At 38.3% G+C, this 23,083-nt stretch overlaps 3 protein-coding genes across 4 annotated transcripts; 2 read left to right on the forward strand and 1 right to left on the reverse strand.

The window, feature by feature from the left end:
* Positions 1 to 231: 231 nt before the first annotated feature.
* Positions 232 to 3,811, forward strand: LOC122083469 (transcription factor bHLH143-like). 2 transcript variants are annotated; one of them, XM_042651290.1, is made up of 4 exons: positions 232 to 406; positions 878 to 1,450; positions 1,623 to 1,773; positions 1,874 to 3,811. In XM_042651290.1, the coding sequence occupies exon 4, from the start codon at positions 1,891 to 1,893 to the stop codon at positions 2,983 to 2,985; it is 1,095 nt and encodes a 364-aa protein (XP_042507224.1). In that variant the 5' UTR covers positions 232 to 406; positions 878 to 1,450; positions 1,623 to 1,773; positions 1,874 to 1,890; the 3' UTR covers positions 2,986 to 3,811. The 2 variants fall into 2 exon arrangements, with proteins under 2 accessions (XP_042507224.1, XP_042507233.1); XM_042651299.1 differs by having other exon boundaries at positions 232 to 357.
* Positions 3,812 to 6,040: 2,229 nt separating this feature from the next.
* LOC122075983 (putative disease resistance protein RGA3) lies at positions 6,041 to 10,441 on the forward strand. The gene is made up of 2 exons (XM_042641226.1): positions 6,041 to 9,715; positions 10,114 to 10,441. The coding sequence occupies exon 1, from the start codon at positions 6,328 to 6,330 to the stop codon at positions 9,625 to 9,627; it is 3,300 nt and encodes a 1,099-aa protein (XP_042497160.1). The 5' UTR covers positions 6,041 to 6,327; the 3' UTR covers positions 9,628 to 9,715; positions 10,114 to 10,441.
* Positions 10,442 to 17,396: 6,955 nt separating this feature from the next.
* LOC122092942 (root phototropism protein 3-like) lies at positions 17,397 to 21,316 on the reverse strand. The gene is made up of 5 exons (XM_042663260.1): positions 21,138 to 21,316; positions 20,868 to 21,015; positions 20,705 to 20,774; positions 19,360 to 20,601; positions 17,397 to 18,383 (listed from the first exon to the last, which is right to left on the reverse strand). Exons 2-5 carry the CDS (start codon positions 20,978 to 20,980, stop codon positions 17,835 to 17,837), a joined length of 1,974 nt encoding a protein of 657 aa, XP_042519194.1. The 5' UTR covers positions 20,981 to 21,015; positions 21,138 to 21,316; the 3' UTR covers positions 17,397 to 17,834.
* Between the last annotated feature and the right edge of the window lie 1,767 nt (positions 21,317 to 23,083).

A 23,083-nucleotide genomic window follows, 5' to 3' on the forward strand; every position in this document is an offset into this window, starting at 1 on the left:
TAAACATTAGCTTTAATGGAAAAAGGGTCAACAGGTGATTGACCAGAGTATCCCAAAGATCATTATTTAACCATTTACTGAGGCTATCTTCCAGTGATTTGACTGTATTAATAAACTCATTAATTTTATTTTGTTATTTATTATAGAAAGAATTGCTCCCCAAACCAAGGGTAGTGCCGTCATTTCGTTCTCTATATAATGTTAAGATCCCTTTGTTCTCTGTCCATTGCTTTTGACTATAGCGTGTGAGTGCTCTTCTGAGAATTCTCTCCAAGTTCATGTCCGTCTTCTTGTCTACTTTCCCTTTCCTTTCTGGGTTCTTCTGATTCCGCTTTTTAGGCTTCTCCATCCAACTGGGTAACTGAGATCTGAAGCTTTAATCACGGTTTCAACTTGTTTATTCTCTGTAAGTTGTTGATTGTTTGATACTTTTGATTCTAATACTTCTTGTATGCTTTGAAATGGTTCTAATTTTGATGCTTTCTTCTTTCTTTTTGAGGTACTGTCTTTATGTTTTCTCGCTTTCTGTTGAAGTTCTGAGTGAAAGCAATGGTTTTTCCCACTATTTTAGGGTATATAGTGAGGGAAAACTTTTGAATTTTTTTTACTTTTCTTTAGGAAAGATAAGTTTTTGCGGAAGATTTCGAGGATTCTTTGAATTTTTCCTTTAATAATGTGTTCCTGAATACAAAATGCAAGATCAGAGATTCTTTACTCACCTGTTGGACTTTCAGAATCCTTGTTTTAGTTTCTTGTTTCCTTTTTTCCCGGATCCTTTGGACAAAACTAAGTAGAACGTATGGGTTGTTATAAATGAATCCGGTCTTAGTTACCAAAACCTAGCTCAAGATCTGATTCTTGTTTGAAATTGTTGCAGGGTAGTTGAGTTGTAGCAGAAGAAATAGTCGTGGCTACTTCTGTTTGGAAAGAGACAGCATGCGGTGGTTGAGTCTGTCTGTTGATGTGTTCCGAAGTTTTACTTCTTTGAATCTGTATTGTCGAGTTATTCTGTAAATCTCCCTGCTTGGATTAAACCCCAATTCACTCGTCTTCTTTTTTGCTAATCTGTCCATGGGATCCAACCTCTTCGTTTTTATTCCTCGCTACGTGCTTCAGATTATCTGAGAATTAAAGACAAATCAAACTAACCCTCTTGTTAGGGCTTAATCTTTTTCTGTTATAAACTTGTAATCTGATCTGGGTTTGCAGTTTAACCCTTTATCTGGTTTTTTCCTTTGTCCATCTTTTAGTTTGATTCTTCCTTTCGAGTGTCAATTGGTTTTCGGATAGATTGTGGGTTTCTTTTTACAAGGGTGAAAAAGTAGTTATGGTGTGCCAAGCAGCGAGCCAGACAAGATTCCGGGCATTGAAACATGAGAATGGGATTGCAGGGAGCGCGACCATTATAGTTAGAGTTATAGCATGCTTTCATCAATTGCAGGATTGCCAGGTGAGTGAAGACATATTTCTTAATTTTGTCCTGTATCTGTATCTGTATCTGGAATCTGTAAGGGATTTGTGACCCAGATGAAGCTTTTCTTGCAAATAACCTTTTTAATTTAATACTTCTCTGCAATGGGAACTTAAAAATGCACCAAACTGATCTTTCTCTATGATGCCAGGCTGAGTACTTTCGTCATTTGCTGAAGCCCGTAACGTAGATTAGTAGATTGATCGTCGTTGTTAATATTCTTCGAATTAAGCTGGAGATTATAGTTTTCTTTGATCCTGAGTGAGGCAACAAACAAAATATTTCTTACCTATTACTCACTGGTATGTTTCTAAGACCTTGCTGCTTGTATTTGATGTACTTCTTGTGGCTTCTTTGATGATCAACCAGTGTTAATATCTTGTATTTCTTTTTTTTAATCAGGTGATTGTGTTAGTTTAATGGGAAAGAACTGTGGTTCTTGGATTCATCAGCAGCATTCTGCTTTGCAACAATTCAATATGAATTGCACGAGCCCTATGCCGGATCTGGGCCTGGATAATACTTTCCCTGCTTATGCAAACCCTCAGTCTCGAATGGCTTCTGGTGATGGCACATTGCCTGTACCGGGGTTTGCTTTTCCTGAGCTCGGTCAGTTGAAAATGTCCCAAGCAGCTGAACCTCATGGGTGGTTTTATTGTTTACCACGCCACCGGCAGGCAGCCTTTGCTCCACCCAATTGCATTGGGACAGAAAAGTTTTCTGCATTCCCTCATGGATGTTACGGCCAGGGGGCAGCCGCATCCAATGCAGAACCAGGTTCTGTTGAGAAGCAATTCCTCGTCTTCGATCAATCCGGGAATCAAACAAGCTTCTTTATTAGTTCAGTGATTGCTCCTTCTGTTCAAGTCCAACACCCAAGTTATAAGATTCAGAATCCATTTGATACTGAGCTGGCAACTAGTAGAGATCCAATTTATCAATCTGGGCCTGTTGTCTCTGGTGCATTGGATGAGAATCATGAAAGTGATGATGGAAGTGAAATGCATGAAGACACAGAAGAACTAAATGCTCTACTTTATTCTGATGATGAATTTGAAGATACTGATGGTGGTGAAGAAGATGATGAGGTAGCTAGCACGGGTCATTCCCCTATTGAAATGACAGGCCACGAAAATCAAGAAGATGAAGCAGAAGAAGAAGTTGCAAGTTCAGGTAGCCCAACTAAGAGGAGGAAACTGCTAAATGGAGAACATGAAGCAACATCTTCAATCATGGATACTGCAAGTTCAGCAAAACCCAATGGCTTGACGACGTCATATTACGAGGACGACGCCCAATCAAGCTGCATCAAAGGCAGGGCAGGAGGAAGAGAGATGGGTTCACTGAAGCGGTCGAGGAAGGAGAAGATACGGGAGACAGTGAGCATTCTGCAGAGCATAATTCCGGGTGGGAAGGGTAAGGATGCTGCATTGGTCCTTGATGAAGCAATCCAATACCTGAGATCACTAAAGGTTAAAGCCAAATCTCTTGGGACCTCTACTACTCTCAAGTAAAGGGGAGCTTTACCAGTACTAGTACACTAGTTAGTGGTGGTTGTGTCATATGATCTTAGTGCAGTGTTAGTATAGTAGTACTATTAAGTGGATTTGCTCTCCTGGATTGAATTTACCAAATGTCTGAAATCCAAAACCAGAGAAAGAGGAAGGGTGGGGAAGTGAAAGACCTAAGAAAGCTGCACTCTGAGTCTTCTACTACTATTCTAGATTTGAAATGATTGAAGCTGGGAATCAGTACTAGTTTCTGCAATTGGAGTCTGCATCTCTCTCTTTCCCCAAAGCTAGAAAGGATGATACCTTAATAAGGAGTTGAAGTGTTCATAAGTTCACACGTATTGGGAAGGGAAAATGGTGTTTTTGTCTGTTGACCCAGAAATGATTATTACGAGTTGTGGCTCTCTAGGGTTGTGAGAAAGCGAGGCCAGAGGTGTAAGGTGTAGGGTTGGAGTGTGATGTGGGGTGGGAGCTGTGGGTGACGAGCCGATGACCCATGAGGAGTTTGGCTTTGTGTTGGTGGGTGTGGGTCACGGGATAAGAAGCGTGCATGCGCGTTTGGTGGATTGGGTCCCATTCTCTTTGGCACTCCGTTACCTCCCTTTTTGTTCTCTTTTGGATCATGTTGTACTGTTTGAGGCTTTGAGCTTGAGAGTTTGATGTGGGTTTTGTCTGAAATTACTCTGCTTTAAAGAGAAAGCGGAAAAAACTTTGGTGTGGGTCCTGTAGGGGGGGCCATTACAACCATTATACTGAGTATTGTATGCATCTTTCCCTTTTTAATTTTTCTTTCAATTCCAGTGGGTTATGATTATGATACTCTTCGATATTTTACTGTGTATTTGTGTTAATGCTGATGGTGGTGATGGTGATGGTGATGGCTTGTATGTGCGGAGTTCCCCTGCACCCACTCTGTTTACTGTAGGGGATCTAGGCCACTCGATGGGGGAAAAGGGGGTGGGGAGGTGGGTCTTCAGACCCTTTGATATATGCGGTGAATTCTTCACGCGGCGAATGGGAAGTGGGTCTTCGGACCCTTTGATCTATGCGGTGAATTCTTCACGCGGCGAACGGGAGTTGGGTCTTCGGACCCTTTGATCTATGAGGTGAATTCTTCACGTGGCGAACGAAAACTTTATCGTGGGGAGTGAATAGGAATTTTCTTGTTGGGTTTTTTATGTTATGAGATGGGATTTGGGATGGTAAGCAGGGAAGGTGAATTGGATTTTGGGACATTTTAAGGGGGGGGGGGGTGATGGGGATTGAGAAATGGGTTGGTTTGGGTCGATTAAAGTAAGTGATGTGTTGATGTGGGGGTTGTCTTTATGCTTATGTTCTTACGTCGCATGCACGCTTGTGGGATGAGAAAGCGATGTGTGTGGGGTGTCTTATTTTCTGGGGTTTCATGTCACACTTGATGAGTTGATGATGCCTTGCGTGTATTATGTACACTGTGAGTCTGTGACTGGATTGAAAAGCAAAAGAGAAAAAGGGGAAAGTGTTCAAACATGGTGGGTTACTTGGGAGGTTCCGGGACAGTTCCAACTTCCAACCCACGGGTCTTCACCATTTCCTAATATGTATTATTCTTAACCCTAATCTTCACGTGGTGTTCTTTCTTTTGGGTGGTAGCACACATGATATGTATGCTTTTGTTTTTATTGAGTACATATATTATTAACAGTTCGAAGGATTGGAATTAGATAAATATATTTTATAAGGAGAAGGTTCCCTTAGCCGTTGGTGTAGGATCTACAAGCACCTCTGTGTCTATCTCTTTCTTTCTCACATAAAATAAATTTGCCACTCTTTTATGTCCAGTACCATTTTGGCGCAAACTCAAGATAAATTTGCCACCCTCCCAGGGTCTCATTGCTCTCTCCATAGATAGGACACACCCCATTGATCCATAGAACAGGTATAGCTTAAAATTAACTGTACATTTCCACCAAAAAAAAAAGATCTGACACTTCAAACATTAATGAACTTTCCATATGAAGTAAGGGCCTGTGATTGTGAAGCATATCTAATTAAGCCTGAATAGGCTTGTTTAGAAGACAAATGACTAGTTTTTGAAATGTTAACTGGTCTTGAAGAGGATGCCTAACTCTGTAGCAGAGGAGTGTTCCAATATAGATCATTTGTTATAAAGTCTTCCACCTAAAACCCTGGTTGTCTTCTCACATATGAGAGAATTCTAAATGAATGAAGGAGTGGGTTCCAAGGATCATACCAGATTTTTCACCTTTGTACCAGACTCTATTCTGCAACATATCCAATTGGACCAATATGTGTCTGATTTTGAGAAGGCTCTTTCCATGTCCTAGGTACCCTTAGTTTTATTCGCGCCAAAGAAAGTATCACTCGGAAAATACTTCACAGATTAGTCTCCAACTCAAGTTGAGACCATTGTAACTAATCACATCTCTTGTGAACTTGGGGAGAAACACAACCTGGGGACATCCAATATGTTGGGATTGAAGCAATCACTGATGAAATTAATGTTAGATGTCTAGCAGAAGAAATAAGTTTTCATCTCCATGCTGTCAATAGTTATGAGACTCTCCACTAGGAATGAAAACTCTTTTTGAGGGTGAACAAGATCTTAAAAGAGAGTATCCTAAGTACTCGTGAGAGTTAATTTATGAGAGTTAATTTATACGATAGTGTAAATGTTGCTTTCCAGTTCTGTTCATATAGTTGGAGCTTTGTGGGAAGCCTGGGGTCTAAGTTGTGGTTAAACTTTTTTTCTTTTTTTTTTTTGGGGGGGGGGGGGGGGGTGGGGGTGGTGGTAGAGAGATGTTACTGCAAATCCAAAAATTAAGTTGTTGCTTTTGCTTTGGCTTTGAGCAATCTCTTGTGGGCCAATCCATACACTCTTGACCATTGAGACAGCTGTTCAGAAGCTTACTCCGGCCTCCTTCCCTTCCTATCTACCAAACAGAAACCTCGTGCCCCTTTCCTCTGCAGGACTTAATACTCCAAGAGGAAAGGGGCATGAGGTTTCTGTTTGGTAGATAAGAAGGGAAGGAGGTTGGAGTTAGCTTCTTTCTCAATAATTGAAGATATTTCCTATCCTTTTATGGTCTCTAGCAAACAACATGACTTGGAAAGTCAAGTCAAGCTCCTAACTACACACATTACTAACTCTGTTGTGAACAAAGAAGGAAAGAGGAAATACAGACTCTTAAGTCTTGAAGATCATCCCATCAAAGTCCAGTTAAAGCTTCTCCTATCATAAGTTCACTACCATTCCACTATACCTGATAAGAGAGATTCAAAGTTTCCTTCCAATTCAAAGATCTAAATAACTTTGATCAATTTGACAATTAGGTTGCCAAAAAAATGGTTGATGCAGTTCTTCGAGTTGTTCTTCAGAACATCAACTCCCTACTTCAGCAAGAGTTTGCTTTGGTATGGGGAGTCGATCGAGAGATGAGAAGGCTTTCTAACACCTTAGCTACCATTCGAGATGTATTGGAAGATGCTGAGGAGAAACAATTCAAGGATAAGGCCATCAAAAGTTGGTTAAAGAAACTGAAGGATGTGGCCTATGATGCAGATGACATCTTAGATGAGTGTGCGGTTAAAGCACTTCAATTCGAAACCCAGATGGGAAACCGCGGCAACCGTACCAACCAGGTAAGCCACTCATTCTTATCTTGCTTCAATTTTGAACAACTTACATTCCGTCTCAAGATTGGACACAAAATTAAAGATATTAGAGAGAGATTTGATGATATTGCTGATGAGAGGTCCAAATTTCATTTGAACCCGCGGGGAACCATGGAATGTACTGTTGATGAGAGCAGTACTGAACGAGAGACTAGCTCCATTCTACCTACTGAACACCCAGTTTATGGTAGAGAAGAAGATAGAGAACAGATAGTAAAACTATTGTTGGCCAACAGTAGTAACCCAGATTTGCTGGTTTATCCAATAATCGGAATCGGTGGCCTTGGGAAGACCACACTAGCTCAACTAGTCTACAATGATGAACGAGTGAAGAATCATTTTGAGGCCAGAATTTGGGTTTGTGTATCTGTTGATTTTGATGTAAAAGGGCTTACCAAAGCAATCATAGAATCTATGGATGGAAATGCATGTGATCTCAAGGACTTGGATCCATTGCAAAGCCGCCTTCGTGAGAAGTTGAGGCGGAGATTTTTGCTTGTATTGGATGATGTTTGGAATGAAGATCGGGACAAGTGGGATAGGGTGAAATCTTCATTGAAATGTGGAATTGAAGGATGTTCAATTCTTGTAACCACTCGTACTGAAAAAATAGCATCAATTATGGGCACATTTCCTCCACACCACTTGAAAGGACTTTCAAAGAATGATAGTTGGTCTTTGTTCAAGCAACATGCATTAGGCAATGGCAAAGAGGAGAATGCAAACTTTGTGATGATTGGTAAGGAGATTGTGAAGAAGTGTGGAGGTGTACCTCTAGCTGCAAAGGCTCTAGGAAGCTTAATGCGCTTCAAATATACAGAGCCCGAATGGCAGTTTGTGAGAGACAGTGAAATTTGGGATCTACCAGAAGATGAAGAAAATACCATATTGCCAGCCTTGAGACTCAGCTACAATCATCTTCCCTCACATTTGAGGCAATGCTTTTCTTATTGCTCCATATTTCCAAAGGGTCATTGGATCCAGAAGGAACAATTAGTCCTACTCTGGATGGCTAATGGTTTTATTCCATCAAAAGGTAAAATGGAGTTGGAAGACATTGGGAATGAAATTTTTAATGAGTTACTACGGAGGTCTTTCTTCCAAGATGTGGAAAAAAATGATTATGGCACTGAAGTGCGTTGTAAGATGCATGATCTAGTCCATGATCTTGCATGTTCTGTTATGGATAATGAATGTTTGACCTTAGATCAGACTAGCAGAGAAAGAGTTGTTCCCAAAGGGATTCGGCACTTGTCAATGAAGCTTGACCGCGAATCGTCTGACTCACAAATGTTGGCACCATCCACTAATGATTCCTTGCGCAAATCTCAAACCATACGTACCCTGCTGCTTGATGTCGAGTCATCAGAGTTTCATGAAAGTTACATGAAACTTCTCACTCATTTCAACTTTTCAAATCATAGATGCCTACGAGCATTAGATTTGACTTTTGATGCATTTGATATGGATCCCAGAGGTGTACTGCTGAAATTATTTTTGTCCAAAACAATAAGCCAGAAACCAATTTATCTGCCATCTTCAATAGCCAATTTGATACACTTGAGGTACCTGAACCTGTCTGGTATGAAAATTAGGACATTACCTGAATCCTTGAGCAACCTAAAACATTTGCAGACATTGAATCTGTTCAACTGTTCAATGCTTCAAAAGTTGCCTACACACATGAGTACCATGAGCAGTCTCAGGCACTTGGATATTCGTAAGTGTAACTCGCTTAGGCAAATGCCAATCGGTATAGGGAAGTTGGTTCACCTCCAGACATTAAGCATCTTCATTGTGGGGGAGAAGAATGGATGTCATATCAGTGAGTTACAAGGACTGAACCTGAGAGGATCGCTACAGATAAATAGTCTTGGGAACGTGAAGAATTCAATGGATGCCAAAGAAGCCAATTTGATAAGAAAGAGAAACCTTCACTCCTTAACCCTGTCTTGGTCCACACATCTTGGGATTCCCATCAAAGAAAATACTGAAGAGGTGCTTGAAGGCCTCCAGCCCCCAGCAAGCATAAAAACATTGGAAATAGAAGGCTACATGGGCAAGAAATTTCCAAGTTGGATGGATGATTTGTCGCTTCAAAATTTAGTTCGTGTGGTATTCAAAGACTGTGATAGATGTGAACATCTCCCGCCTCTTGCGCATCTGCCATATCTTAAGTTTCTTGAGTTAAGAAGAATGGATTCTATTCAATGCTTAGGTTTTGATCAGTTCTACAGTGATGATGACAGGGGTAAAGGATTCCCATTGCTGAAAGAACTAGCATTATATGACATGCTAAATCTAGAAGGATTGTTTGCAGTACTCCCTTGCCTTCTGTCAATGACAATTATAAATTGTGACAAGTTGAAAACTCTCCCATTGGTTCCTTCTCTTCAAAGGTTACATCTAGAAACCAGAAATGAATATGTTCCAGAAGGGCTACTACAAAATCAGAACCTCCCTGTTCTTCAGAGATTGACTTTTAATAATTCTCGCGAGCTCATCACATTGCCAAGATTGTCTATTAAGCTTGGGGAATCGGGCTTTAGCTCTCTTAAAGACCTTCGTGTCTTTGGGTGCCATGCTATGAAATCATTGTGGGAGGATGAGACACAGTTCCAGGGGCTTAGCTCTTTAAAGGCATTATCAATTCAAAATTGTGACAGAATAACATCTCTGTCAGGGATGAGATATTTAACAGCTCTCCAGTATTTGTATATTGATAATTGTCCAGAGCTGGAACTCTCCCAATTGGAGGATTTCAGGTACCTCACTTCCCTTGAAGTACTAGTAATGTGGTCTCTGCCTAAGTTGACATCTTTGCCAAAGTGGATCCACAATCTCACGTCTCTTCGAACCATAAACATTTGGAGTTGTCAAAATCTTACTTTCTTTCCAGATGATCTTCGACTACTAACAACACTGCAAACTGTAACAATAGAAGAATGCCCAAGATATCCCACATTATGAAGGTCATCCTCAAATCTTTGAAGTTGGGGTGATTTCTTAGAGTTGAAGAGGAGGTGATGCATTGGCCCATAAACAAGTTATTTCTCAGGTGCGACATCTATGCAATCTTCCACCAATCTAATTTTTAAAATTAAAATTTCCTGTAAAATATTTTTGGGAAAAAGAATGCTTCCCGTCCCTGTTCCGTAGGCCTGGATGCAACCCCTTGCTTTGAGGAGCTATGAAAATTTGCCCCTATCTCATTGAAAACTTGGGGTTGTATCTGAGCATAGGGAACGGGGACAGGGCTGGTTCAGGTTCTTGCTTTGGATGTATATACGTCTCCTTTTTCAAACTTGTAATGCAAGCAATTGAAGTATTAAACCCACCCATTGTGGAGCAATCAGATTTTTTTTTTTGGTTGAAAGAACAATCAGAATTTATTAGAATGGTTGAAATGAAGGCCTAATTTATTATATCATCAAATGCTAAATTTTTGTGCCGCAGGAAATGGCTAAGGAGATGCTGTCACTCAGCTGAGGCGCGGAGAGCTTTAACAAAAAAAGAAACTCTACATTGAGGAGGATATCACTATTTTTCATCTATTAGACATTGATTTCTATTTTTAATGTTCTTGTTAATAAGTACGTAAGTCATAAATATAACATAAAGCTAGGCTCATGTCATTGTCAATAAGTATGAAAATTCCAACTATTAGACACTGGATGGTGTGAATAGTCCACTTGTCAAATTTTGTACCCAAATTCAACCATATTTTCTTTTGTGTATTTGCATCCATCTCCATGTATGTACATGCATATCGACATTATTTCAACCACTATTTTACATTCTCTTAGTAATCTTGGATTGCCAAAGCTGAATTTTGTACATGGCTAACTCCATTTGCATTGAAACTTAAATATGTGAGTAAGGGACTAGTTGACCTTCACAAGCCATATGGGAGATTTTTTGGCCAACCAGATTATCTGGATCATGTCATTGTATTCATTTAAATAATGTTGAGCATTGTTGTTGCATTCATATTTGTCTGTGTTTCCTTGCATGTCCACCTCTTGGAAGCTCACCACATTTTATATGTGGTTTTAGTGAAGGTAAGTATCCGCGGAAGCGATTTGGATCATCCTACCAATGGGGTCGACTATTCAATAAATAATTAATACAAAGGTTTTGATCGTTACCTGAAACTCCTCAAATGCAGAGCCTCCATGCGATTTTAGCCCTTTCATAGTGAGTCATTCCCACACGTACAACTTTGCGTTCCCTTGAATCCAAACTCCTCCACAATAGTCCGAGTTTTCATAAAACCCTAATCATCATACTCGATCACTCCAAAAGGAAGAGAGAAATGGGAGAGGCATTTTCTAGAGGAGAGTGAGAACCGTGAGAATTGTTCTCTCGTATCACTTTGTTTTGGTTTAGTCAATCTAATATATTCTTAGTCAATCAGAATCCCCTATTAGTTAGTGTTTTAGTAATATCCAACTAAGTAATGGGTTTCCTATTTAGAGCCAACAACTAAACCAAAACAAATCTTATCATATAAGATAAGATCAAAATTATTAAAAAAAATAATAATATAAAATTCTTTTCCTATCAATAGGAAAATAAATAATATAAAAGTCTTTTTCCTAACATTTAGATGGTGACCTAGGTATCCCTTCGAATGCTATAGTAGAAGTGCCAGCTTTGTATGGAGATGAGTTGTGGGCCAAAGAACTAGTTGAACACGAACGGGGCTATGTTTGTGAGAGTTGTATGGGGCACCTTGAGGATGATAGGATTCATCCTTATCTTTTGATCTTTTTGTGTATATACAGGTTCTGATATAATACTCTAATATGTAAGATATATGTTAAGTATCAATAAAAAAAATTCACCAATGGTATTATTTTACTTTCTATTATATATTTGTGGATTTTACTTTATATCATAACTTGTGATCTTAAAGTACTGCATCGGAGATCTTAGTTGAATTATTGGATATGAGATCATGTCCAAGTCACCGGCCTTTAAGTAAGCGAAGGTGGGTTGTGACACCTCCAAAGCTAACGACACACATCTTCCTTTAATATACCAACTAAAATTTCTTTTGTTTAAGAAAAACACAATAAGGCTTCCCAACTTTCTCTATTTGCCATCAGTAATAAAAACAGTTTGATCATGTATGATAGGACAATTAGGAGTTTGAGTCAGAATGGATCTCAGTAATTCGTTAAGTAAATAATCTGGTATGGAATATCTGAACTAATAGTGTTAATCAGTTCAATTTCAATGTTCCGATGTAGACGGTTCGATTGGGTTAGGTACAAGAGTTTTTAGGTAAAAGCAAACCGAATCATTTAATAAATAGTTTTATATAATAAACATTATGAATAGTTTCGATTTAAACGGCTTTAAACAATTTTCTTATTTTTTCTAATTTCTTATCCAAACAACTTCTTTACCTTCAAATTTTTTAATGAAAAATGGATGCAAATTGTGACATTGAATTGAATTGTTTATTGTTAAATGCATTTTTTTAATAGTTGTTTAATGTAAACTTAATTTTTTTTATTAAAATATATATAAACCTTTTTTTTTTTTTCGATAGGTAATTTGTATGTATTAAGGAAAAAGAAAAATATAAAAATACAGATTAAGGCAACCCCTATAACCTTCTTTGGGCAGACCAAAAGAAAGATTGAGAGGTCCCTAAATCAAACAGGACAAACCCTGAAACACAGTTCATCTAATATAAAAAAGAAAAGCTTTAACAATTAGGAAAAGATATTATAAAAGAGTTAAGTAGCCCAAACACAGGAGTGAAGAAAGTATGCAGCACTTTTCATGCGATGACTCTTCCTCAGAAAGCTTTTCAGTACTGGATGGGTCAAGTTTCTAAAGACTTCAGGGCCATCTTCCTCATATGACTTTGATGCTTCCTCTAAAAAATCCAAATGTATACCCTCTATATTATCAACTTGATGGGTCATCTCCTCACTGTAGTTTAACTCAACTTGATCTATCACCTCCTCACTATGATTCAACTTTGTCTCTTCCCCTGAAGAAATAATGGAATCTATAAGATTTTCAGCTCCCTTGAAATAAGTCGTATTTGCTACAAATTTGGGAGTGAAATCTTCAATCAACCTACCATTATCCTCTCCATCTGCCAGGTCAACATTGTCTTTTTTAGGAATATTCTCCACCAGATTTTTTGAGGAAAGAAAAATCGTGGTCAAAAGATTAGTATTAGAGATTTTCTTGGCTGAGTCACCCCCCCTTTTGCTTAATAAATTATGTTGACTTTGCCACCTCATCATCCAACCGACCTTCAATGTCAAGAGAATCCTAGATAATGTTGAAATTGGGAATAATATCTCGTCCCTTGGTGTGTTCCACGACCTCCGACACTTCTTCATTAAAATTTGAATTCTTACTAACTTTGTCCTCCAAATTCAAATCCTACGCTTCCGCCCCTAATTTTTCTCCATCAAACTCCTTATTTTTCTCCAAAGAGATAACCAACTTATCATGATGAAGAAATTCCTCCTCATTTGAAAATATCCCCATCAATTCCCCATTATTTATGCCATTAATATATGGAGTAATTGCCAACTCACCTTCCTCCAAATCCTTCTTCGTATTTACTAGCAAGATATCCTTATTGTACACCAAAATATTCTCATCCTCAATCGCCAACATTTGAGTAAACCAAGTTGAAACCCGAATCTACCTCAGCAATATACTAACCTTCCAAATCTTCTTCCTCATAAATCTCATCCTCCTCATCCTCAACCAAGGACTCTTTTGAAATTGAAATTGGCACCTCTTCAGTCAACCCTTCAAGGAGAGAGAAAGCATTAACATGGGTAACTGATTCCTCTTTATTTGGAATCTTTTTACCCCTAAATTTTCCATTAATGAATCCTTCCTTATCTACTCCACTTTTTTTCAAAATTCAAACTTGAATTTGAACTCTGGATAATTGTATGGCAGGATTCCTTGCTTAGGTCACTACTCTTGTGCAAAGAGGGTCCACCATTCTTGGCCAACAGTGTAGGCTCTCCACCATCTTTCTTCTTTCTCCAAACTGGTTTTGTTTTCTGATTTTGTTGAACCACCGGAGCTCCACCACAATGTTCCTCCGAATGGCCAAAAACATTGCAAACATTGCATCTAGGAGGCTTCCAATCATATCTAATCTCTTGATTAAAAATGTGACCTTCTTCATCCTTAATAGCTACAACAGAAGGTAGTTCTTTAGAAGCATTAACTTCAACACACAAGTTTGCAAAAGATAATCTCTCCAATGTCTTGGTCCTCACATCTAAAGAAATTGGATATCCAATAACACTCCCAATAGCACTTAATGCCTCTGGAGACCAGAATTGAAAAGGAAGATTGGGTAAAATAATCCACACCAGGATAGAGGTTAAAGTAATCTGCCCCAACGATATCTCTTTGCTCCAAGAGCGAAGAACAAGAGGCTTACCCTGAAAATACCACAAACCTCCTTCCAAGACTTTATCTCTATCTTTTTGCAAGTTAAACCTGAAGAGGAACACACCATTTTCAAGTAGATTTATCTCAACGTTACTTGAAATCTTCCACTTCTTGAGAAGAAACTCCTTAGTGTAATGAAAAGGTGGTTTCTTCCCTATGAAATGCCCTACAAAAGCATGTTTCCATCTGCTAATTTGTCCTCTAACAGCTTCAACAAGACAATTAGCAACATTTTGATCACCCACCATGACCGGATCAATGAACTTGAGTTGAAAACCCTCCTTATTCTTCGATGCATTCGGCGGGAATAAAGAAGCAAAAGGAATTCCATTGATAGCATCCATCTTTCCCATAAATGACTCTCCATTCTCCCAGCAGGAATATCTGAAAGCAAGGACAAAAGAAACTCCTTCCTTCTCACTACCACTAGCCACACCTCCTTGCATCACATAGCGCTCACTAGAATCTTCTCTAGAAGGCTGCAAAGCCGACATGGATGGAGAAGAAGGACCAATAGCTGAAGCTATTGGCCATGCATCCCCCCTTCTTCCAGTAAACTTAATATATGTTAATCGGTCTAATGTTTTATTTAAATGGTTTACCAACGATTTAAATTTTAAAACCAAAATCTGAATCACAATCTCAATTTTAAAAACCAAAACCGAACCATTTAATAAGTGGTTCAATGGTTTCGGTTTCAAATTCACATACTTAATCTGAACAGGGATGCACAGCCTTATTTGGGTTAGTGATCAAACACTCTTAGTTCTGGAACTCAAAAAATATATGTTCTAAGGATATGACTTGAATTCTAAGAACATTTCTTGAAAGAATGATTCTTTCCAGGTTGCCAAAAAGGTTATGATAGCGAGGTTAATTCAGCAATGAAGGTAGGGGTGTCAATTCCTAAACCGAACCGGTAAAACCGGCCGGACCGAACCGATAACAACCCGGACCGAACCGAACCGAAGCCTTATTGGTTCGGTTCGGTTTCAAGTATTGTAACCCCAAAACCAAACCGAACCGCACCGAAAACCGGATGAACCCGAAACCAAACCGAAACCGGCTCAAAACCCGGACCGAAACCGAAACCAAACCGGTAAGAAACCGAAACACTCCAAAATTCATTAAAAAAATTAAAATTTGAATAGTTTTGTATACATTTGTATGGAAAATCGAATTCAAACTAGACCAAAAATCAAAACCAACCCGGTTACAAATCGATTTAAGAAATCGAAGTTCAACAATTCATCATTTGGTTGTTTCCTAATGGCTCCATACCGGTTTAAAAAACCGATCCAAACCGGTACCAACCCGAACCCAAACCGCACCGAAACCGACACTGGACCGAAACCGATAAATCCTTATTGGGTCGGTTTCGGTCACTTCCAAACTCACACCGAAACCGGTGGAACCGGACCGAAACCGCACCGACCCGGACCGTTGACACCCCTAAATGAAGGTATGACTTTAAATATGAGTTTAATAAGTTCCATAAAACATGAAGCTATGATAAATTCAGTTCTAATTACCAAATCAAACGCAGCTCAAATCCTTTTCACAAGAAGACAAGAAAGGAATGTGTGCTATTGGGTTTCATAGCTCTCGCCACAGATGGGACACACTTCATTGATCCATGGAACAAATTTTGCTAGACATTTTTCAGTTGGGACAATGTTAATTGTACATTTCCAAAGAAAGATCTGAAACTTCAGATGTAGATATTTTTCCATAGCTTATTCCAAGGAAAACTAATGGAGGAAATGCCTGTGTTTGTGAAGCAGATCTGATTAAGCTTGAATAGGCTTGTTTAGAAAAATACTAGTTTTTTGTGATGGAACAGCTTGACCGATCTTGAAGAGGATGCTAGCCAGATTGATTCTGGTAATACACTAGGTAATATTAGGAGGTAAAAGGGCTTGAGCAGAGGAATGTTCCAATATATATATATATATATATATTCAACAGATGAGGGAATTCTAAATGACTGGAGTTGTGGGATCCAAGGTTCATGCCAAATATTCAACATTGTACCTGACTATTCTCCAATCCATTTGGACAATATGAATCTGATTTTGACAATGCTTTTCCATGTTTGTGAGATACCCTAGCTTTTATACACATATATATATAAAATTATGTGCCAGAGAGATACTGGTGAAGGAATCTACAGAAATATAGCATGATTTGGAGAGTAAGAGTTCCATCTGTTAGAACATACACCAAAGAAAACAAAGAAAATAAACAGATTTACACAAAATGACATAGAGATTTAATGAGATTCACATACCGATGTGGTGTGCTATGTCCTGGGGCAAAGAAGAAGATTATTCACTATGTTAAAAGAAGAAATTACAATGGAGATTTCTCAAAAACACTCAAACTCGTGGTAAGAAACTCTCACCCAAAACCCTAATGCAAAAATCCCCAAATCTCTTGTTTTTCTCTTACTTGAACAACAAGACATCATCTTACTTGAACAACAAGACAACATATAAATACTCCTCCCAGTCGGGTCGATCCATCAGGTCGAGTCCAATCTGGTTGTTTCATACTGCAGGGGCTATCAGCCCAAGCCCTCTGCTACCATTACAGACCTTAAAGAAAATCTCATTCGGATCGCCATCAAAATTTGTCAGAGCGGATCAATTTTTAAAAACGGGTCAAGAATTCGAGACAAAACATAACACCATCGGTATTAAATTTCATTGAAGTAGAAACTTCTAAAGAAAATTGACATAAAATTTTCAGAAAAAAGTGCCTTTCTTCCTCACTAGCATTAGGTAATCTATGTAGAATCAACAGTACTAAATTTTTTTCAAGAAATGTAAAATGGTACCTATCTTCTTCCTCTTTATGAAAACTAGCTCTATTCCCATTAATACCTACTCATCAAAAGGTACTTTTCACTTGGTGGAGCTCATAAGAGGCCAGATACTATTTATGGAAGCAATTGATGTGGCAAAAGTGCCATCCCTAAGACTTATTTGCCAACAGATTCCATTTGATGTGGTTATGATGAAATGATATGTTGGTATTTTTTAAGACATGGTTTGTGGTGGGAAGCCTTCTTTGTTTTTCCTTCTGTATGATCACATGTAGTCTTGGCTGCTTAAAGTGAAACATATTGCATCCAATTACTGTTAATGTTTAGATTTCTCATACAAGGGTGCCTTGGGTTTAAGAGATGCTATATGGGTTAAAGAGATCCTTTCTTGTTTCCCTTTTCTCCTCTTTCATCCCCATTTGTATTGATTTGTCTGATGAGTCTGTGGACTTCAGGCTTCATTCAAAGTATTCCAATTCTAATTTTTCCCTTTTGAAACAAAATATTACACAAATTTCATAAGAAGCTCTAGAAAAAACTCAATAGTGACACAAACACAGACGTGGCTAACAAGATTTTTCTAATTCAAACCTGAAATTGAAGAAATGGGACTCACTTTAACTCAATGAAGCCTTATCTCAACTCTTGGGGTCAGCTACATGAATTCTACTCTGCCATTCCTCTTAAATCCATAGCAGCTGTTTGCCTTCTCACCACTTCAAATCAGGCCATTCAGCCTTTTCCATCTCCAATTTGCACCATCTCACAATTGAAGTAATGGCTATTAAAAGGGAATTTTCCACGACGAGGAAGGAAAGGACACACCAAAAAAATAGAAAGAATCAAACATAAGTAGTATCACTCTCTGTAGCCTTAACCCTGTCTACTTCATTGTTCAGGAAATAGAATTCCTCCACCTTCTGGTAGTCTTTCTTGTCTTTTCTGCAGATGTTGGGATCTGTGGCCCAATGTCCTGAGTCTCCAAAGCCGACGTTTTAGTGAGTTTGCTCAGTTTCTTCCACCCACTGGTCCATGCTGATGACTGCTTTTGCTTTGACATCTTATCAAACTGCCTCTGCAAATTTTCCATGTCATGCTGGAGCTCAATGTACTTAGCCTTGGTGTTCTCAAGCTCGAACTTAAGTGTGTTGATGTCCTTCTTTGCTGTTGCCCATCCCTCTTGGAAGGATTGTGGAGTCCCTTCAAGCAAGGCCTTCCGAGTTGAAATAATTGGCTGATAATAAGATTCTGCAGTTTCCTTCAGGGAGCTGTTTGCTATGGCATTGCTTATCTTTACCTGTTCAGAGAATAGGACCTGCACCACTACTCTCAGTGGAAGCCTTTCATTTTGTGCAGCATGCATGCAGGCATCCATGGACAGCTTCTGACAGTCCATCACGCGGCATAGCCTCTTTCTCTCATGCTCAGAGAGTGTTGGATGGGCCTGTGAATATGTAAAAGAGAATTAAAAATCCAATCACAGAGAGAGAGAGAGAGAGAGAGATGAAAATTAAGAATTTTTGTTGAGGTACCTTGTTCATTCTTCCTTTTCTACGCGACCAATAAGAATTATTCGATAGTGAAGAGACAAATGTTTTGCTTCAATTTTAATCATGTTCATGCTATTGCTGGCAGACAGGAATTATGGCCTCTTCAAGTTCATATCATTCCTTTTCCATTTGAAAAACTGTAGTCTGAGTTCTTGACTGTTAAACTGACAATCACTCATTCTCGGTATTTTTTTTTTTTTACCTGAAAACAAGTATGTGCAGTGTGTAACATGTACATTTTGTATTGCTAATTAACTGTGCACTACAATTCATCGTAGTAGATTATTGCTATTCTGTATGTATGTTGATGTACATATCTTGGAGAAACTATTGTTGCTAGCGAACAGATGTTGCCAATTTTGCAATGACAAGCTCCACAAGTGAACTTATCTATGTATATATGTATGTGTGGTCATATGAATATCAGTTCTTCTCATGACTTGGTATCTGCTACCAAGAGCCCTGTTCAACATTGAATTACAGTGATAAAAGTTTTTATTCAAACTGTTCTATACAAATTATGGCATTAGTTTTCTATCATGTCAATTTTTTTTTTCCATTCATTTGTTGTTTTTCTATCATGTTAATTTTTTTATTTTATCATTCTTCTGTCCTATCAAAATCACTACATTGGTTTTCCATCATGTCAATTTATTTCTTATGTTCATCTATCATATGAATCAGCTATCATGTCCTTGGAAGTCTTAAAATGATGATAAGATATGGTAAGAGGAGCAGAAGACCAAAACTATCATATAAGATTGGGAAATCAAGACTTGCATCAACTCAAGTTGCAATTAGGAGTAAAAATTAAACTATGCAGACAGCAAAAACTTTCTTACGAGAATAGGGACTTCAGAATTGAATTACCTTAAGATATGAATCTACTGCCCGGTAGAGTCCATCATCGCAAGTTCTTGCAGATTCAGGCAAGGCCTCTGCTAAGACCTGGAACTTTGTCGAGGAGAGGTTTCTGTCTCTGGCAACTTCTGTAAGATAACTGTCCACAAGCCTTGCTACTATCATCTTTGCATTAGGTGCATTACTACTTAGATTCCCTTCATATGTGCGCTTCTCGGAGAAAGACTGTCTGCTTGGACTCAAAGGTTCTGTCTGTTCCTGAACCAAAAAATGTTCTAAAAGCCTGTGAACAAGATCCACATCATATAAGGTTTCACTCTTATTATATGAAGGAATAAGCAGATCAGGCAAAGTAGCCTGTTCAAACTGCATTCCCACACGTTTCTCCAATTCAGTGACCAGAGCAGGTGCAACCTTCAACGTGTTTGCCATTCTCAAAAGCCGAAGAAGGAAACTGCAGGTAACACTATCCTTCTGTGCTGGGATTATACTAATGAGACTCTCAATGATCATCCTTTGTTCTCTCATCTGAACACCTGATGGATCCTCTTTAGTAACTGAAACAATCATGTGTAGACCACCTCTCCAGTTACTATTACTTCCTTCATCTGCCTTACCTTCTTCCATCAATCCTGGAAGCCATTTGGATGCATAATGCATAATTGCTGCTCCAATCAACTCAAATCTCATGCCCTTCACCTTGATTGCTGTAACAACCCTGACAAAGTGATCAATCCTAAGAATTGAGACATCTTCAAACCACCAATCTGGAGGTACCTGATGATTCCTACTGGGACTTAATTCTTTCATCTCATTCCAGTTTGTGGGTCTTCCTGTATAAGCCCACCTGATACCTCTTGGGTTTGCACAGGCCTTCCAAGCAATGGATTCACTGCACCTACGTACTATCTGGAGAGTTTCTGCCCATGGGGAGAGCTGCTCACAACTCTTCAATACTAGAATTGAGTCTCTCCATGAGGACAAAACCACATAACTCAGAAAAGCTTCAGTTTTGAATATGAGATTGCCTTCTTCCAAGTCCTCTGTCATCTCAAGATACTCCGCAGCACATCTAAGCCCTGAGATATTTGAAGCTTTCAGATCAATTGCAATCCCATAGCAGAATTTTGCTGCAAGCTCAAATGCATCAGCTCCACCTGGAAGATCATCCAATACTATCTTGTTCAAGTCTGCATCCCTTGACTCATATATGATTCTATTCATCTTTCCACTCCGGGAGATTAAGGGATACTTCCAGTACACAAATTCAAAGGAAAAATAATTAAAAAACAAACAAAATTTTATAATCTAAAAACCCAAAATGGAATCAAGTCTGTAACAGAAAAGAAGTTACCTTATGTAAGTGGAAATTAACATCTCCAACTTGAACTAGAATATCACTTGGAATATCAGTAGCAACATACCTATTTACAGGACAAACCCACCTTGCTTGAGGATTACAAATCCAAATTTAATGTATTCAACCTTAAACATTAAATAAAAAGGTATTGAATTACCATGAGTGATCTCTTCGTTCAAACCCATCAGTCTTAACTCCATGGTTACTTGAACTGAGGACTCCATCTCCATAATCTCTTCCTCCAACAGACTCACTCTCTGATTCCCACATGATGGAAACCAGAAAGTCAAAACTCTGTGGGTTTTCTTCAGATGAGAATTTCAAGAATAGATGATGCACAAATTATTGACCAGAAGAACAGAGTAAGTAAAATATAACAGGAAAGACATGGAGAAGAGCTGGAGAAGAAGAAGAGGTTATCAAATACCACATGGGCTGCTTGGAATTATCTAAGATTGTCTGGTTCTTCCAGATTTTCTAGAACTCACACAGGCTGTGGAATAATGGGCTTGACCCAGTTTCTTGTATCGTTTGACTGCATTGCTTTTACTTTGGCTTTCTGGTACTTTCTCCCTCATAATGATGGGAGATTTCCATCCTCTGCTCCCTTTAGTGTCCTTATCTCTCAATCCATCAATTGCTACAGGATCTCTTTCTCTTTTCTTACTACTATAATATTTATCAATTTTATGATCCCAACAAACATGTCTCCTTTGGTAGAGGATATAGTGGACCAATGACAGGTAACTAACTCTTCTGGGGAATGATGAGTTACAGAAAATATTGATCTTTTAAGAGAGACCATACGCTTACCACCCCTGTATTTTCAAATTCTCCACACCGGAAATACATATTTCACTTCAAAGTATTATATGTATGGGTAATCTTTCTTATTTTATAACATGGCTTGGGAGATTTTGGCTAATATCTAGTCATTGTATCGGTATGGACTAGTGAATGGATATTTTTTCTTATCTTTTGATATTCAGGGTGTTCGGATCTTTGACCCGATCAATCCTTGGGATCATCGTGATACTGCTTACACATGACTAAGTCAATCGGAGAAAGAAACTCTCATGTGGTGACCCCAAAAAGTTAGGGTGCAATGACAAAGGTTTGATCACAAGACCTCACTTCCTAATATAATTAGATAAATCCTTATCTAAGAGGTGGTCTCCCTAGTGGGTAGTGACTTTATTATACCCGTATATGTAAAGAGTCCATTATGAGAGAGCATTAATTATTTTCTGTTTCAGGATTTTAGTTGAAACCCTAGTAATTGTGTAAACAAGGGAATAAACAAGACTGACAAGAAGAAGACAAAAGAAAGTGACTGTGAGAAAACCCTCATCAAATGCTATGAATCCGGACATGTGACTGTTAATCAAATATTGTGTGATTATGTCTTCTGTTTAATGATTCATCATATTGATCCTATAAATTAATTCTAATAAGATCTCCGCATGATTAGCTTGAGAGACAGGCAACTGGGTAATTCCAGATGGAACATTTCCCATCAAATGGCTTGCCTGATTTATCTACTGTGAATGCATATCAGGCTTGAGCTTTGCTATGCAAAGGTTCTTTGAGCTCAATAAAATTTCCCCCTTTATTGGCAGTCCTTTGAAAGCTCAATTTGTTGAAACAGTCTTGACTTTTTGCTATCAAATTGGACCACCACTTTAATTTTGTCATAATCTTTACTGTCACTTTTGTCTCTTTTTTATAGATGAAAATTGAAGACAGTAATTCAAAGTCACTTTTCACAATACCTCCAATGGCTTGTAAAAAGAGTACATTGTGGATCCCTGGAGAAAATCTACATAGAGTAAATCAGAAACTTTGCATCTCTTCATTTTTCTATAAATTGTTGTGATTAGGGTTATTAGGCATGAGAAAGAGAGGATGTAACCCTTTTTCCATTGTTGGTGCATAGATGTAAGCATCTTATCAAACCACATAAATTATTGTAATGCAATTATACGCAATTCTTTCTTCTTTCCACTTATTATGTTTTCTGGATAACAATTAGTTTTTAGTTTCTATACATGGGGAGGGCAGGGATTTAGTTCACTGAATCAACAATTATGTCAATGATTCCGATATTGATATCAATATGGACTGACTATATTGGATCAGATATTCTTTTTATTTTTATTTTTTTACCTTTTTAAAATAACGTATATTTAAGATGTAAGACAATTGAAAAATCTCACTGTAATCAAGATTAGTGAAAAAGAAATTGTAATTTTTTTTTGTCTTTTTAAAATAAAGTTACTTTTTTTCCAAAAATGACAACAAATCCTATTGTTTCATCTATGTACTTAAAATTTAAAAATATATATTTTCAAATTATTATTGGAAACTTTTTTC

Source organism: Macadamia integrifolia, chromosome 1, assembly GCF_013358625.1.
Source record: "Macadamia integrifolia cultivar HAES 741 chromosome 1, SCU_Mint_v3, whole genome shotgun sequence".
Lineage (NCBI taxonomy): Eukaryota > Viridiplantae > Streptophyta > Magnoliopsida > Proteales > Proteaceae > Macadamia > Macadamia integrifolia.